Raw genomic sequence first — 15,208 nt, forward strand, 5'->3', positions numbered from 1 at the left:
AGAACCTGTCCTCAGATTGATCACAGTAGTACACCTCAAAAAAATGTATGAATGCGTATGTGTGTGGGTGTTTAGTCAAATTTGTTATTTGACATTTGGTAGTTTCACATTGTACGGTTAAATCCAGAGTGTGTCTTGATTTTAGTGAAGCCCTGCTGTCACTCATGTGAAGTCAGCACTGAGCCAGTCCTGTAAACAGAACCAGCTTGAATGCTCCACACCATCTGGGGCTCTGATATATTTTGCTAAACTTTGCACTCTGTGACTGCTTGCTCTTTCTTGTGGATGGATAAGTGTGTTTTTTCTCTATAAATTGAGTCTAACATAAGGTATAAAACACATTTTAGCTTTTAACTTCTATGGCCTGTTTTAGCTAATAATAGAATATTTTCAATATTTCAAAATGATGTAATTTTAATGATGTTAAATTTTAACATGATGTTAGATTTGAATGTTTTTAGCATATTACACTTTTCATTTTTCTCCTCAAATCAACCCTCAGACCATTTTGGACGAGTGTGTGTGTGTGTGTGTGTGTGTGTGTGTTCAGGGTCAACTGATGAATGACCGTGACAAAGTAGGACCCTTACATTTTTAATTCCCAGCTCAGTCCTTTTATTGCTGTTTCTGCTTCTCTCTCCATTTATCTCTCTCTCCCTGTCTCTCAGCTGCTGAGCAGCGGCAGCCGTTATCTGATTCGTTCTGATGACGTTGTGGAAACCGTTTATAACGATCGTGGGGAGATCATTAAGACAAAAGAACGGCGAATCTTTCTTCTGAATGATGTGCTCATGTGTGCCACCCCTAACTGGCGGTATGACCCGTTACACACATCCATTAACTGTGATAACTGTCAGTCTGAACTTTTTAGCACAGCATCGCTCCAGAATACATTTTAATTTCTAAATCTTTACAGTAAAACCTTCTATCTCCACATAAGTCTAGCCTTTAGCCTTTCTCTCTTTCAGCCCCTCTCAGGATGGCGTGAGTGTGGGAGCTGGAGGTGAAGGTGTTCCCTCAGGACAGCGCTTCCTGCTCAAGTGGAGCGTGCCTTTGAGTTTGGTTGAGGTCGTAGAGTTTGGCTCGAGTGAGGAGATGGGCGACTCCCGATTTCCCCCCTCGCACTCAGGAGATAAAGTCGTCATTAATGCTAAACCTAGTAAGTTCCTGTTATACAGACAAAAATATGTATGCAATTGCAAACAAATCTTCTTTGTGGCAAATTTCTGTAGCTAACTCAAAGTCTGACTGAATCTTGGTGCTAGGAGTCATTTTCATGTATTACTGGAGGTCAAGGTCAAATGATGGTTCAGGTTCTGGGTTAAAAACCCAAACTTTTCACATTCAAGCACTGGTTGGGCCATCAATTACAGAGATCACAACCCAGACCACAACTATGTCCTTGAATGAGGCTTTTCCAGAAGGAATATCGCTGTAGATTCAGTGCTGGAAGTTGTTTTGGATAGAAATTTCAGTTTGATTTTAAAAAAATAATAAAAAAACTTAACATAGCCAAGTGATTGTAGCAATAGGAGGAAGTGCTTAGAGAGATATTCATTCTGCACCACCCTTAAGCAACAATGCACTTATGTTATTTTTAAATGTGCAGAGATGTGACATTTAAGAAAAAAACATGGTCAGATTTCTGACACATCCAGATAAAGATGTCATAGATTATTCCATGTTGTTCTGTGGAAAATATGACTCTGAAGATATTGGCGTCAGACACAGTTCACTGTGCTTTTCCAGTGTCCCAGACATTTTGACATGTCTGACAAAATCATGATTGAAGTCTGGCTTTTAATGTAACATCCTAAAAATAAATTATTGATGGAAACATGTCAGGAAAAACTGCAAAGACAGAAAACTATAGAGAGATGGGGATAGGGAGAGAAAAAGGGTAATAGAGAGAACTCAAAAGCTTTCTGCTTAAAGCACAGAAGTTAAACACAACATTTCTCCTCATTATACCAAGCCAAACAGGATGCTTTGAAGTGTTCGCTTTGCACTGTGTTAGTCCACTAAAAGTCATCTCTTCTGGATTGCTTGTTTCCTCAGGGATTTTAGTCAAAGGGTTCCTCCTGCTGTTCCAGTACATTTGTAAATATGGGTTTTAATGTAATGCTTGATGAAAATGTATAATGTTGTGCTGACTTACGTATATGTATCTCTTGGATTCTGCAGTTCTTGCAGCTCTCACAGACTCCAGTGCAGAAAACACAGACTAATAATAAAACAGCCCTTCAGTGCTTGACCCCTAATGCTGCAACATTTCTTTTCAAAATCATCTGCCGTTGAGGATTTCTTTTCTCTCCTCGGAGGCTGTCTGCTCTGTTTTTGTGGTTTGGACAGAATGGGTCAGACTGACTCACGAAGCTGAACAAAAGAGGAAAGACTGTTTTTCCTGTTTCATTGCGTGTGCTCTATTCAGCACAGCTGAGGTGACAAAAGAAGGGACTCCGGTGGGATTTTACAAGACATTATGCAAAAACCCACACTGTAAAAGTACAAAACTGTAGGCAATTGGATGCTTGTTTAAGCTTTTACAGTTTTAGACACAGATGAAACACGCCAGACTATCTGTGCCGTTCCACTAATGTTTGAAGTTAGAAAAATAACTTTACTGCGCATTTGAAAAAGAATGGTGTTGTCTCTATGGTTACTGATAACACGGTCTGTGTGCAAGAGCTGGTCTGATTCAAACTAGAGCACTGAATCAAGAGCTATTGCATTCCAAGCCTCTTTCTTTCTTTATTCTCTCTCGTTTTACTTTTCCAAAGCTAATTAACCATGAAGAATAAAAGCTACCAGGAGGGAAGGTGATGTCACTGTTACGGATGCTGTGAATAGGTTATGGAGAAGTTCCAGAGTACCATTTTACATTTATTAATTTTGCTAAAACTAAAGTCTACATTTTATGTAGTTTTTCTGTTATGTTTAGTTAGTAACTTTGTGAAGTGCTGAAGTACCACCTTGGTCTTTGCCAGTGTTATTTTTGTACTATTATAGTATTTATTAATATTTTGTATTTGCTTGTATTTTTATATTTTCATAGTTTTCTTTTTCATTTAAATTTATATTTTAGTAATTTTATTGCTTTTTATATTTCTTCATAGCTTTAATTTTTAATTTCAGTTTTAGTTTTAGTAATTTTAGTACTTAAACATATTTCAGCTAGTTGTCAAGGCAACATTTGGCCTATGGCTGACTCTCCCTTCCGAGCCTTATGTTTCTTTGGTGTATCCATGTGTGTATATGTGTGTGTGTGTGTGTGTGTGTGAGAGAGAGAGACGCTCATTTTACTTCAGCTCTGACTAGAAGAAAATACATTCTTGCTCCTTTTGTCTCTCTTTCTCTCTATCTCCTTTCCCCCTCACTCTCTACTCTACATTTCTGTCTCTCTCTTTATCTTGGAAGAGCAGAGCAGCACAGAGCAGTCTATTGTATGGGACAGTATTTGGGAAACAGACAGCACAGTCTCATAATGACTCATCTGAACCAGCGTTTAATGATTCACTGTATAATATGATTCAGTTTCAGCTGTAATCCTTATAGCTAGTGAAGAAAGGAAATTTTAATGGCCCCAAACTAAACAAATAGCATTGTGATGTTGGTATTACTTGGAGTTTTAACTTCAATCGGCTGTGCCTGTGTCTCATTTGCAGATAAGTTGTATATGGGTCCAGGGCAGCTTTACCAGGATCTACAGAACCTGATCCATGACCTGGGTTTGGTGAGCCAGATCTCTACCATGATCAGCAGTCTGAAGGGGAATTATCAGGTGAGGTGTTCATATCACTTATGCTGAATTGATCTTTAAACCAGGGTGCACACAGTTCTTACCACTCAAATTCCATTTTACACTCTCTCTTTCCAGAATGTTAATGGGTCAGTGGCTCAGGATTGGGTTTCAGGTCTCCAGCGCCTGATTTTAAAGAAAGAGGAGGAGATTCGGGCAGCTGATCGCTGTAGGATACAACTACAGTTACCAGGAAAACAAGATAAGTATGTGTGGCCTCGATTTGACTGTGGCATTTCTTATTATTATCAATGTTAAAAACAGTTGTGCTGATTAATATTTTTGTGGAAACCTTGATACAAGATTGATTTCAAGATTCATTTATGAATAGAAATTTAAAAAGAACTGCCTTTGTTTGAAATTAGAAATCTTTTGTCACTTTATAAATGTCTTTACTGTCACCTTTTGATCAATTGAATGCATCATTGGTGAATAAAAGTATTAATTTCTTTATAAAGAAATCTTGCTGATCCAATTTTAATTTTTTGAGGGCTATAAATATATTTACATATTTAATTGTAATTAATCTTAACTCCTTATTGTAGTTAATTTGTTCATATTGTGTTCATAATGTGTTACATTGCAATTGTTTTTTTTAGTATTATTATTATCATTCATTAGAGAGCAGAAATATACCATAATTAGAATTTATTTGATCTTCCTGAATGTCTTAAAACTCAGGCTTTTAAATGATCAAACTGCCATGTCTGTGTTTATGTGACTCAGTGCTTAAAGAATGACCTTAAGTCCCTAATCAGAGCCCCAAGACTGTCTTGTGCTGTTTTTATCCTCCTCCTGTGGATCAGGGGCTTTGGAGTGTGCAGTTGTCAAAAACATACGCACACACCGATTATTAGCGACTGTATGCTTGGATTTTCGTGTCTGGATTATAGAAGTATCTTTAGACTCTCAGCTGTCAAACTAATTCCTCTGATAACATAAATCTCTCTCACACACTGTGACTTCTGGAAAATGTATGCTGTGGACTTTTTTTGAGTTAGTGGTGGGAGTAGTCTGGATTACATGCCTCACTATTTTGGTTCTGGTCTACTGTATTATTTCTGCACAATGAAAGTTGAAGAGCCCCTTTGAAGTCATACAAATACTAACCATTACCAAATTAAACAGTGTAGAAAAGTTATAAATTCTGTGCTTTGGTCAGTATTGAAACTGGCCAATTATTAAATCATATCCTGCAGAGTCACTGATAAACAGGATGGGACCCTGTCTGTTTCTCCAGATGTCTGACCTTTTGCCAGACCAGCTGAACCCGTGCTGAGATATTTAGACTACCCAAGAGATTTGTATACCGCCTGATGCACTTACAATGAATTCAGACAATGTGTATTGTTTCTATTGTTGAAGCTTTTTCAGAGAAGAAGCTAAACTGTCTTTGTGATTTTGACTTTTTAAGGTACGGTAGACCCACGTTCTTCACTGCAGTCTTCAACACTTTCAGTCCATCTATCAAGCAAGCTTGGATCAGTAATCTGCAGATGGCTAAACTGGCTCTACGTATGTGCCATGTAATGTGCTCCTGTTTCCATATCCTGTCTTTGTCTATGACTCTTCTATGATTAGAGATCTAGGACTTAAAAGCACCCAAAGCTTCTTCGAAAATGTCTGAAATCACTTTTAAACACCTTAATATGATGTTCCCAGCATATTTTCAAAATAAACATGTTCGTAATACATTGAAAAAAAAATTGTGCCTGCTGTATTCATATTGTTTAGTGTGTGAATAATCGCTCAGCTGAGCCAGAACTAAAAGTTCAGTGCAGACAAATGGATTATAATTCTGGCAACAGGAGGACACATATGGGAATATTTGGACACATATGGGAATTGTAGAATCTGAGGAAAGCTTCACTAATGTAATGTGTTTTTATAGTAGAAGACAACATCCAAGGCTGGTTTTGTGCTGAAGATGATAATCAGATGAGGAAGCAGAACCATCCTCTCTTACTCAAGCAGATGGCTGTGGTCATGTCTAAACTACAGGAGTTCAAGGTGACAAAGCGTCCTCATTATCAGTATTGTTTATAATGGCAAAAATGGTCTAATAAACCAATGTGTATTTGTGTTAGGTGGAGTGTGCAGTTCACAACCCTGAGCCTCATGTGAACACTGACAGCACTGCAGATGTGCCTGTTATGGGTCACGGATGTGTGTGGGTGAGTCTAGAGACAATTTACGGTCAAAACTTCAAATGCTTTTATATTAAATCAGTTCAGCTTCCTTATTAGAGTCCAACATGGGACAAATCTGTCAGTCTGGTGTGTGTCAATATTTGTTGCCAAATTGTGCTTGACCTGAAATAGCATTTAATAATTTTCAGAGTTCTTTTGAGCTCTAAAAGCATCATTAAACACTGTTCTGTGTGGACCGTGTGAGTGTAAGGTTGCATTAAAGGCTTTTATGCTGTATAGAAGGTCATAAAATAACTCTCCTCTCTGAGACACCTAAGAGCCTGCAATAATGGGCAACACTCCTTTAAGAGCACTCGGCATGTGTACCATCGATCTGAGACATCACCTTTGGAAAAAGCCTCAGACTTTAGTATTCAAATCAGTTTTGTTGAACAGTTTAAAGGAACAGTGAGATGTTTTTATCGGTGTGTAGATTCTGAAATCATCTTTCTTTTCAGGTGGCCAGCTGCACCAATCACATGGGTCAGGTCTCCATTGTGGCATTGCAGAACTCAAATCCTAAAGTGACTGAGTGTTTCAACGTGGAGTCTCGTATTCTTTGCATGACATACGTGCCTTTGGGTGAGCCATTGGAAAATGGCGAGATAAAGCCTGATGACCGGAAAGCCAGTGAGACACCGACTGTGTGTCTGGGAATGGAGGAAGGCAGGTGTGTACATCAACCAGTAAATCCACAAACATCATATAGATGAAGAGGAGAGTGCGATGTCTTCCATTTGTTTGTCTAGCGATTCTTAGTCTATTAACCTGAGTCTAATCTGATGAATTGATGTTTTATTTGTCAGTATATCTGTGTATAAGAGCAGCCAGCGGTCTAAGAAGGTTCGTCTGCAGCACTTCTTCTCCCCTGATAAGTCCAGCGTCACATGTCTGGTGTACAAGAGTGGGTGTCTGTATGCAGGCCTGGTCAGTGGTTCTCTGGTTGTCTACTCCAGGGCTGATGGTAAGGAGTTTTTTTCTGCAGTGATTGCTGTATTAATCTTGATAAGAGTTATCAAGGGTTTTTATTTTTATTTTGGTATTAGGAAAAGTAATCCACCCATCCCTGGTGAACAGCGTGACTATGACATTAAGTAACCAGCATAAACTAGCCTTCAGAATTCACACTAGTCTAAGCAGGTTTCAGCAGGGAATGCTCTGGAAAGTGCTCAGGGAAAGTGAGACGTTTAAAAATATTTTTCCCTGTCTCTCATTAATTCTTTCCACAGCTGCTTTTCTCTGTGGAACGCTCATATTCCATTTCACTCTCGCTCCAGTTTTCTGCTGCTACAGATATTTAGTAAATAGTTTTGGGATATTGTTTAATATGCTGATTGAGCTTAATTGGTTACTCAGAATTAATACTAGAAAGAAAGTTTTAATATATTTACAGTAGGAAATATATAAAATATCTTCATGGAACATGATCTTTACTTAATATCCTAATGATTTTTGACATAAAAGAAAAATCAATAATTTGGACCCATACAATGTATATACATATATATATATATACAGTGCTTAACAAATTTATTAGACCACCTGTCATGATAAAACGAAAACACAAATATTTTAGGTATCTGTCAAAAACTTTTCATTTATTAGGCAAATAACAAACTGAAACAACTAAATAGTCTTTATGAATTTGCATTTTTATACCCAAATTTGATCCGGCACATTCAACTTCTTTCAGAAGTCAGAAATTAATCAAGTGTAACATTGAGCCATTAAAACTTATTTTTCTATTAAGGACTGGAAGTAAATATCTGTAATTGGGCATCTGAATAAAATTAAAATAATAATAAAGTGCTTTACTATTTTTTTCTGCCTTTCTTGTAAAACAGTACATTTGAAAAATTCATGGATGACAACTATAATTATTTTAGCATTAGAAAAACTACTGTGACTAAAGAGCTTACACATACTGGTGGATTAGCCATTACAGAAACATAAAAAAGGATTTTGGTAATCACCAATACTGTTAGTTTAGGACAGCTTGGGTGGTGGTCTAATAAATTTGTTAACTTTTTTCTATTTTTTTCCACCAATGAAAAAAAAAGTGTATGTATGTGTGTGTGTATATGTATATGTATATATATATATGTATATGTATATGTGTGTATATACACATACACACAAATATTAAGCAGCCCAACTGTTTTTCTTGAGCACCAAATCAGCATATTAGAATTATTTCTAGAGGCTCATGAAAATTCAGCTTTGCCATCACATGAATAAATGACATTTTAAAATATATTCAAATAGTAAATAATTAAAGTTGTAGTAATATTTCACAATATTGCAGTTTTACTGTATTTTGTGATCAAATAAAGAACCAAAAGACTCCAAATAAAGAATGACCCCAGACTTTAACTGGTAGTTTATATAACTGCATTATAAAACTTTTTCCAGTTTTCTCTTCTTAGTATTCACATAATATAATACTTAACGTTTAGTGATACTCATTGGATGAGCCATTTCAGAAATACTGCACAGTTCCAGATGAATGCAATAACACAATGAGATTTTCATCATGTGGTAGCATTATCAGATCATGAGCCTTGTGTTCTGAATCAAAGTCTGTCTTCATTTACATTTTATCCATTCAGCTGAATACAGAACGTCTTTAGTGCTAATGTAAAGATTGACATTTAATCACTAAAATTTGTGTCTTCATTAAAACACTTTTTTTCCTCTTACAACTCTGCTCATCACAAGTCTGTTTGAATCAGAGCAAGAGACGAAGAGAGAGGGTTTGGGAATGCTGTGTAGGCGCTGGTGTTATGTAATCAGAGCCTCTTGAGGCAAACAGGCTGAATAAAGATCCGCTCAAATACGCTGGAGGGTGGGAAGGTGCAGGCAGAAACAGATGCAGGCTATCAGTGATTTGTGAAGATTATTATGGGTCAGTTTAAATGTTATTAAACATGTTGTAAATCATTTTAACAAGTCTTTTATTCTTTTATTTATTTATTTTTAGCTTCTCTTTCCATTTTATCTTTTCATCATTCAAAATTGTCCATATCACATGTCACAAAATATTAAGTACCACAACTGTTTTTAGTATTGATTATAATAAGAAATGTTTCTTGAGCAGCAAATCAGCATGTTAGAATGATTTCTGATAATTCAGCTTTGCCATCACAGGTATAAATTACATTTTAAAAAATATATTAAAATGAAAAACAGTTATTTTAAATTCTAATAATATATCATAATATGTGTTTTTGATCAAATAAATCCAGCCTTGCTGAAAAAAAATCATAATTTTTTAACAATAGTGTGTCACGTTCCAAAGTGGCTCCAGCCACATTTTTCCTACAGTAATTTGTCTTTAATAAAATGATTAAACTTACAAATATCTAATGTGTTGATTGATTTGCCATTATTTTATTCATTGTATATTTACACAAGTCCATTGCATTAAAAGAAGCACTTGCTCCTGAATCTAATTACTTTAAATGTCAGAATGTGTTCTCAAAATTTAGCTCATAAAAAAAAAGACTGCAACAGAATCGTTCAGTTCAACATTCAGCTGATGCTGAAAGAGGTTTGCCGATAGATCAGATAGAGACCCAGTCAGAACACCAGCTCCAGGATGAGATCCAACATTTTTCTGGTTAAAAAATACTACTGGTACTAGTATTTCCACCATGAGAGGTGTTCTTTAACCTCGATGATTGTCAGGTCTCTCTTCAATAATGCCTTTGTGACTTAAACAAACACTCAACACGCCTCCATTCTGCTCTCTGAATGCTGTGAGGTCACTATATTTTTGCAGGAAACCCACACACACAGTGTGGGTGAGAAGCACAGGATGTAGTATCAGCCCTACCCTCTGTGTGACAACATCATATGTAACCTTTAACCTAATTTCTCTCACACAAAATCAGTTTCACATGAAATCTTTCACACTCAGTGTTAACAAATCCTTATCCTCTCTGTACATTTGCAAACATTGATATCTGAGATTCAGATTGTCCTCATGTGTTTTCTCTCCCTCACAGACGGTTCCTGGGTTGAGTCAGGGGCCCGTGTGCTGAAGCTGGGGGTGTTGCCGGTTAAAGCCCTGCTGGTGGTGGGTGAACACGTCTGGACCTCATCAGGAGGGCAGATCTTCATCATCAGCACACAGACACACACTGTGGAGGTAGTACAGCACTTTTCACACACATTTCTGCACTGACACCTGTTTTGCTCCTGAAACGAGTAAGTTTTAGTTTAGCAAATAGTGTTACAGTTTTCAAGAATCTATTTATTACTATAAAATCCAAATATTAGTATATTTTAACATATCAAACATATATTAACATTATAAAACATGCATATATGTTTATGTATGCATGTATATACATTTCAAAACATGAACCTTTGATTTTTTTGCACCTAGGTATCGAATTTATGATCATTTGGTAATGACTTCAGAATGAAATAAGATGTTTTTTCCTACACTCTCATTTCATCAAGTCTTAAAAAGTTTGTTGCAATGAACCCAACGGACAGAATATTGCAAGGGTTCTGCATGACTTTAGACTATTATTTGCATATTTAAATTAGGGCTGTTGTTTTAGCGTGTTAATTTAATTAATTAGTTACAGAAAATATCGCAATTAAAATATTTTAATGCAATTAACGCACCCGCTCCATCCCAGACCAATACGTCATCTTACATTTCATACAGTTGACTGTTGACAAACGTGATGCAGGGCAACAACTCACTGCGTAATGTAGTCCCTAAATGCAGTTATATGTCTTTAAAATGTAAGATATTGGGGCAAAAAATGCCCCTGTGTGAGTTTTTGTCTCATATTTATATAATACGATAAGCAATATCACACGAGCAGCCAGCGCACTATCACATGAGTGCTTTTTTTGTCCCGAATAGCACGAGTGCAAATGTGATTTTAAACAACAGTTCAGTAAATTAGAAGTTAATATTGTGCTGCATTTTATATAGGTCACAATATTATCTGTTTTGCTCAATTTTTCCTAAGAAAATATTACCTATAAAGCCACAGCAGAACTGTTGTGTGTCTCTGAGCAACATAAAGCGGTGATTCGTTTCTGAATGAATCCACGTTTTGAACGAATCAGGTGAACCAATGATTTAATGGCCCATACATAAAGAGAGTCATTTACTTCTTTCCTGAATGAATCAGCAGTTTGGACGAATCGAATGAATAAATAACTCAATTACTTACACTCATAAAGACATTAACCATAACCTACTGGCAGTTTTAGTTTCTTATTTAGAGTATCATTTCAGTAAAAAATAAAAAAATATATAAAACATTTTTAAATGAATAAAGTGATAGTTCACCCAAAAAGAAAAATTCTGTCATCATTTACTCACCCTCATGTTGTTTCAAACCTGTATCACTTACTTTCTTTTATGGAGCATAAAAGAAAATAATGAAGAATGTTGGAAACCAGAAGAAAACGAAGAATGTTGGTAACCAAGCTGATTTGGTTACAAATGACTTTCATTGTATGAACAAAAAATACTGAGATGTTTCTCAAATTATCTTCTTTTATAGTTTATGTTAGGCCGTTGTAGCCTAAACATTTATGTTTAATTAATTTTATGTTGAATCAAATAAAATATTTCTTTCTAAAGCTACTTATTGTAATATCTACTTGACATTTTTCTCATTTAACACAATAATGACTTTAAATGATTTATATGGGGTATTTTCACAGCAAAATTTAATTTGCGATTAATTAATCGGCACATCATGTAATTAATTAGATGAAAAGTTTTAATCGACTGACAGCCCTAATTTAAATATATGTGTGGGTCTATATTGTTTTGACCAAATGCTGTGATGCCACTAACAACTATCTAATTTATCTTAAGAGAGTGAAAAAAAAACTCTGTTTCTTGACTCATTCTCACAGCACATTGGGCCAGAAAGGCCTGTGATCTCAGAATATTAAAGCCATGTGTTCTCTCGCCAACATGCAGACAATGACACACTGACCTGTTATCCAGCCAGCTTCACTAAGCTCATTACCCTTCAACAGCTCTGCTTACTGTTAAACGATTGGCTGGAATGGAAGATAGAGTGAGGGATGAATATGTGAGAGGTGTGCTGGAAAGAAATAGGAATCAGTGATGCAAATAGAAAGTGGTATTTGAGATCATGTGCAGAAACGCAAGAGCCAGGTTTTCTTTTTCTGTTTTTACCAGTCTAATAATGTGGTGGTTCTGATGTGCTTGTGGGACATATATTTGTCAAACCCTGTTAAAGGGGTCCTATTATGCTCTTTTACAAAGTCTTGATTTTGTTTTGGGGGTGTACTAGAGCAGGCTCTCATACTAGGTTGTTCGAAAAACACATTATTTTTCACATATTTTACATTATTACAACACCTCTCTCCCCAGTCTGGCATAAACGGCTCGAATAGTTCCTGTATCAAATGAAGGCCCGCCTTCTGAAATACAAAATGTGCTGTGATTGGTTAGCTGGGCCAGTGTGTGTTGTGATTGGCAGCACTCTGCGCCTGGTCTGGAAATGTCATGCCTCTTACCATAGCTGCCTGCAGCTTCAGTGTAAATATTGCGTCAAAATCAAATCAATTTAGCGCGATTTAAACCCGGATGATCCGTTGCAGTTCCCTGTTATTTTGTTCGTTCCAACAAGGACGTCAAGCTGTAGTATATCAGAATCTAAATGTCATCCTCCCCCTCTCTGAGTGAAGTGGGTCAAATCACAATCTCTTTTTCCTACTCTGGACCTTCTTTTGGGTTACCTCATTCCTCAGTTCGGCAGGTTACACAGGCAGATTTTTCCAGAAATTAAGCCAAGCAAAGTCAGACCAGTGTTTTCCAGTCCAGCCAAGCCTAGTATCTGGTGCATAGAAGTATGTTTGAATTTGGATGCTTGTGTATTTATGAAAAGTGTGTATGTTAACAGCGTCACTTTGAAGCCCATCAGGAAGAGGGAATGGTCGTGTCCCACATGGTGGTGGCCGGGGTCGGGATCTGGATATCCTTCAGCACCGGCTCCACCCTCCGACTCTTCCACACCGAGACTCTCGACCACCTGCAAGACATCAACATCGCCACAGCTGTCAACAACATACTCCCAGGTACAGTATACTACAATACATCAACACAAAAATACTCACCTATACATTTACCAATGTCAATGTAACGACAACCAGTAGAATTGCTAATTCAGTTCTTACTAAACTTGTTTTTTCAACGTATATCCCTTAAAAAATATTTCTTTCTACACTATCATTCTCAAAGATAAGCCCTTAGAAACTGTTCCCTGTCATTTGTAGTCCTCAGACAGTGGCAGATTACAGGTGACTGCTGATTTATGTTTATATAATAACATGACATCATGAGTGGGCCTGTTGCTTTGTCATGTGATTTCTCTTTCATGTGGAAGAACAGAATTACAGAGTCTCTTTTCGAATCACAGAGCCATGTTACTTCATTTAAAACAACAACAACAAAAAATAACCGGATCTTGTTCATTTCCTTACTCAGATCATCAACACAAAAATACTCACCTATACATTTACCAATGTCAATGTAAGGACAACCAGTAGAATTGCTAATTCATGTTTTTTCAACGTATATCCCTTAAAAAATATTTCTTTCTACACTATCATTCTCAAAGATAAGCCCTTAGAAACTGTTCCCTGTCATTTGTAGTCCTCAGACAGTGGCAGATTACAGGTGACTGCTGATTTATGTTTATATAATAACATGACATCATGAGTGGGCCTGTTGCTTTGTCATGTGATTTCTCTTTCATGTGGAAGAACAGAATTACAGTCTCTTTTCTCTGTTACCTCATTTAACACTTTTAAAAAAACAGATCTTGTTCATTCTCTTACTCAGATGAGGTCATTTTGGTCTGCTTTTGTTTTTCCTTAAAGCAAAATAAAAAGGTCTGTTTTTGGCATTATTGAATTGAAGTTTTACACCTTATTTATAGAAAAGCTTTTTAGGGGATATCAGGGGTGGAGTCTCCTTAGTGTGGCAGTATTTCACATGTCTGCTCATTGTGTTGTTTGGATTTCATCCAGCATTTGGTTTTGTTTCATTTTCATTAGTTGTTCTGAATGGGCCATTTGTGCAGCTCAACACAAACCAGTGTGTTCAGGAAGCTATTCAGAGAGCGATTATACTAGAAATGACCTCACCATTGATTTTTGTTCTCTGTCTTTCTGCTTTTAATGGTGGCTACATAATAGCTTTAATGCTTGTGTGTGTGCGTGTGCGTGTGCATGTGTGCCTGTGTGTGTGAGTGAGTGGTTCAAATGTTCAAATGCTCAGATCTCAGTGATTAAATGTCCACATTGGACTTTAATAATCCTCACCAAATAGTCCCAAAATAACCAACAGTGTCAGTCGGGCAGCAGGCATGTTGGCCTCTTTAACACCAGCTGGGTTTAGGACTGGGGCTGTAATCTTCTTGAACCATAATCTCTGCCAAAATGTCTTTTCTTGAGTGATTGGTCAAATGCAGTCTAAGGAACTTAGTCTTGCATAGCCAGATTAAACAGCATGAGATTTGGTCCATATTGCACATTATTCTGGCCAAGAACCACCTACTTAGACAGGAAAAGAGACCCTCTGACCAACATGTTAAGCAACTAATCACAGTTTATTTTATATTTATGTGTTCATCTGAAACAGTTAACAGAATAGTAGTAGAAATAGTAGAATAGCACAATTTTATGGCACACTGGAATGGTGTGGTATTTCTGTCACTTGTTCATTGCAACATCGTATAACAGTGTCTTCTATCTTGAAGAGGTGTGTTTTAGTATGAAAACCTGGCTATAAATGAATCAAATGTGTTGAATGTGTAGATAGGGTTTGAGTCACTCACTGCACATGTGCTCTGTTAATGAGAGGGCTGTTTCTTTATTCTCCAGAGCTGAATAAAGAAGCTTTATTTAAATCTCAATAGTGACAGGGGAGTCCAGGCACGCTCTGACTGTGTGTTGGGGGTTCCTCACTGAATATGTTCTCTCCTTATGTCTAATATCTGCATGTTGTTCTAGACCTGGAAATGAGAAGGATCGTTATTCATAAGTACATTACTTTTGAGGTCATTTATATAATTTTTCCTAACTCCTTATGCTGTGTGAAATTCATGAGCGGCCTGTTATTTAAATGCAAATTGATTGGCAAAATTTGTCAACAGCTGACTGAGTGTTAATTGTTAATGTCTTTAGTGCTGTCAATTTATCC

The 15,208-nt window shown here is 36.7% G+C and overlaps 1 protein-coding gene across 1 annotated transcript in view; it reads left to right on the forward strand.

Annotated features, from left to right (window-relative positions):
• The window catches only part of LOC107716000 (rho guanine nucleotide exchange factor 10-like), a 51,801-nt gene that overhangs the window by 29,595 nt on the left and 6,998 nt on the right, over nt 1-15,208 (forward strand). Inside the window, exons 17-27 of the mRNA XM_016522296.1 lie at nt 669-814; nt 969-1,159; nt 3,666-3,781; nt 3,878-4,005; nt 5,214-5,314; nt 5,691-5,809; nt 5,887-5,973; nt 6,447-6,658; nt 6,795-6,952; nt 9,996-10,138; nt 12,906-13,080. Coding sequence (XP_016377782.1) covers nt 669-814; nt 969-1,159; nt 3,666-3,781; nt 3,878-4,005; nt 5,214-5,314; nt 5,691-5,809; nt 5,887-5,973; nt 6,447-6,658; nt 6,795-6,952; nt 9,996-10,138; nt 12,906-13,080 — 1,576 coding nt within the window. The remainder of the gene's footprint in view (nt 1-668; nt 815-968; nt 1,160-3,665; nt 3,782-3,877; nt 4,006-5,213; nt 5,315-5,690; nt 5,810-5,886; nt 5,974-6,446; nt 6,659-6,794; nt 6,953-9,995; nt 10,139-12,905; nt 13,081-15,208) is intronic.

This window comes from Sinocyclocheilus rhinocerous, unplaced genomic scaffold (assembly GCF_001515625.1).
Source record: "Sinocyclocheilus rhinocerous isolate Xijiao unplaced genomic scaffold, SAMN03320098_v1.1 scaffold749, whole genome shotgun sequence".
Lineage (NCBI taxonomy): Eukaryota > Metazoa > Chordata > Actinopteri > Cypriniformes > Cyprinidae > Sinocyclocheilus > Sinocyclocheilus rhinocerous.